The sequence below is a fragment of the Pygoscelis adeliae genome, unplaced genomic scaffold (assembly GCF_000699105.1).
Source record: "Pygoscelis adeliae isolate BGI_AS28 unplaced genomic scaffold, ASM69910v1 Scaffold26, whole genome shotgun sequence".
NCBI classification, from domain to species: Eukaryota; Metazoa; Chordata; class Aves; order Sphenisciformes; family Spheniscidae; genus Pygoscelis; species Pygoscelis adeliae.
This window is the reverse complement of record NW_008825104.1, coordinates 390,143-390,512: the sequence shown is the minus strand read 5'-3', so window position 1 is coordinate 390,512 and position 370 is coordinate 390,143. Positions and strand designations below refer to the sequence as shown.

The 370-nt window shown below is 42.7% G+C and overlaps 1 protein-coding gene across 1 annotated transcript in view; it reads right to left on the bottom strand.

Annotated features, from left to right (window-relative positions):
• Positions 1-370, bottom strand: part of GLIS3 (GLIS family zinc finger 3) — a 175,989-nt gene that overhangs the window by 10,928 nt on the left and 164,691 nt on the right. The window contains exon 8 of the mRNA XM_009327217.1: positions 318-370. This exon is cut by the window's right edge and continues 126 nt beyond it. Within this exon, the coding sequence (XP_009325492.1) occupies positions 318-370 (53 nt within the window). The remainder of the gene's footprint in view (positions 1-317) is intronic.

Below are 370 nucleotides of genomic sequence, written 5' to 3'. Positions count from 1 at the left end.
TTGGACGTGAGGAAAAATTTCTTTACTGAAAGGGTGGTTAAACATTGGAAGAGGCTGCCCAGGGAAGTGGTTGAGTCACCATCCCTGGAAGTATTTAAAAGACGTGTAGATGAGGTGCTTAGGGACATGGTTTAATGGGCATGGTGGTGTTGGGTTGATGGTTGGACTCGATGATCTTAGAGGTCTCTTCCAACCTTGATGATTCTATGATTCTATGTGCCTTAAAAATACCAGTGCTAGCCCTTGAAGCACTTAATTTGAAGCCAAGCAGGAGTGACAAACAACTAACATCAGTGATGAAGATTATTCCTTCTTACCTTGGATGTGGAGACTATTTGGTTGAAAAGAAGGGTTTGCTGCTGGCTGATAT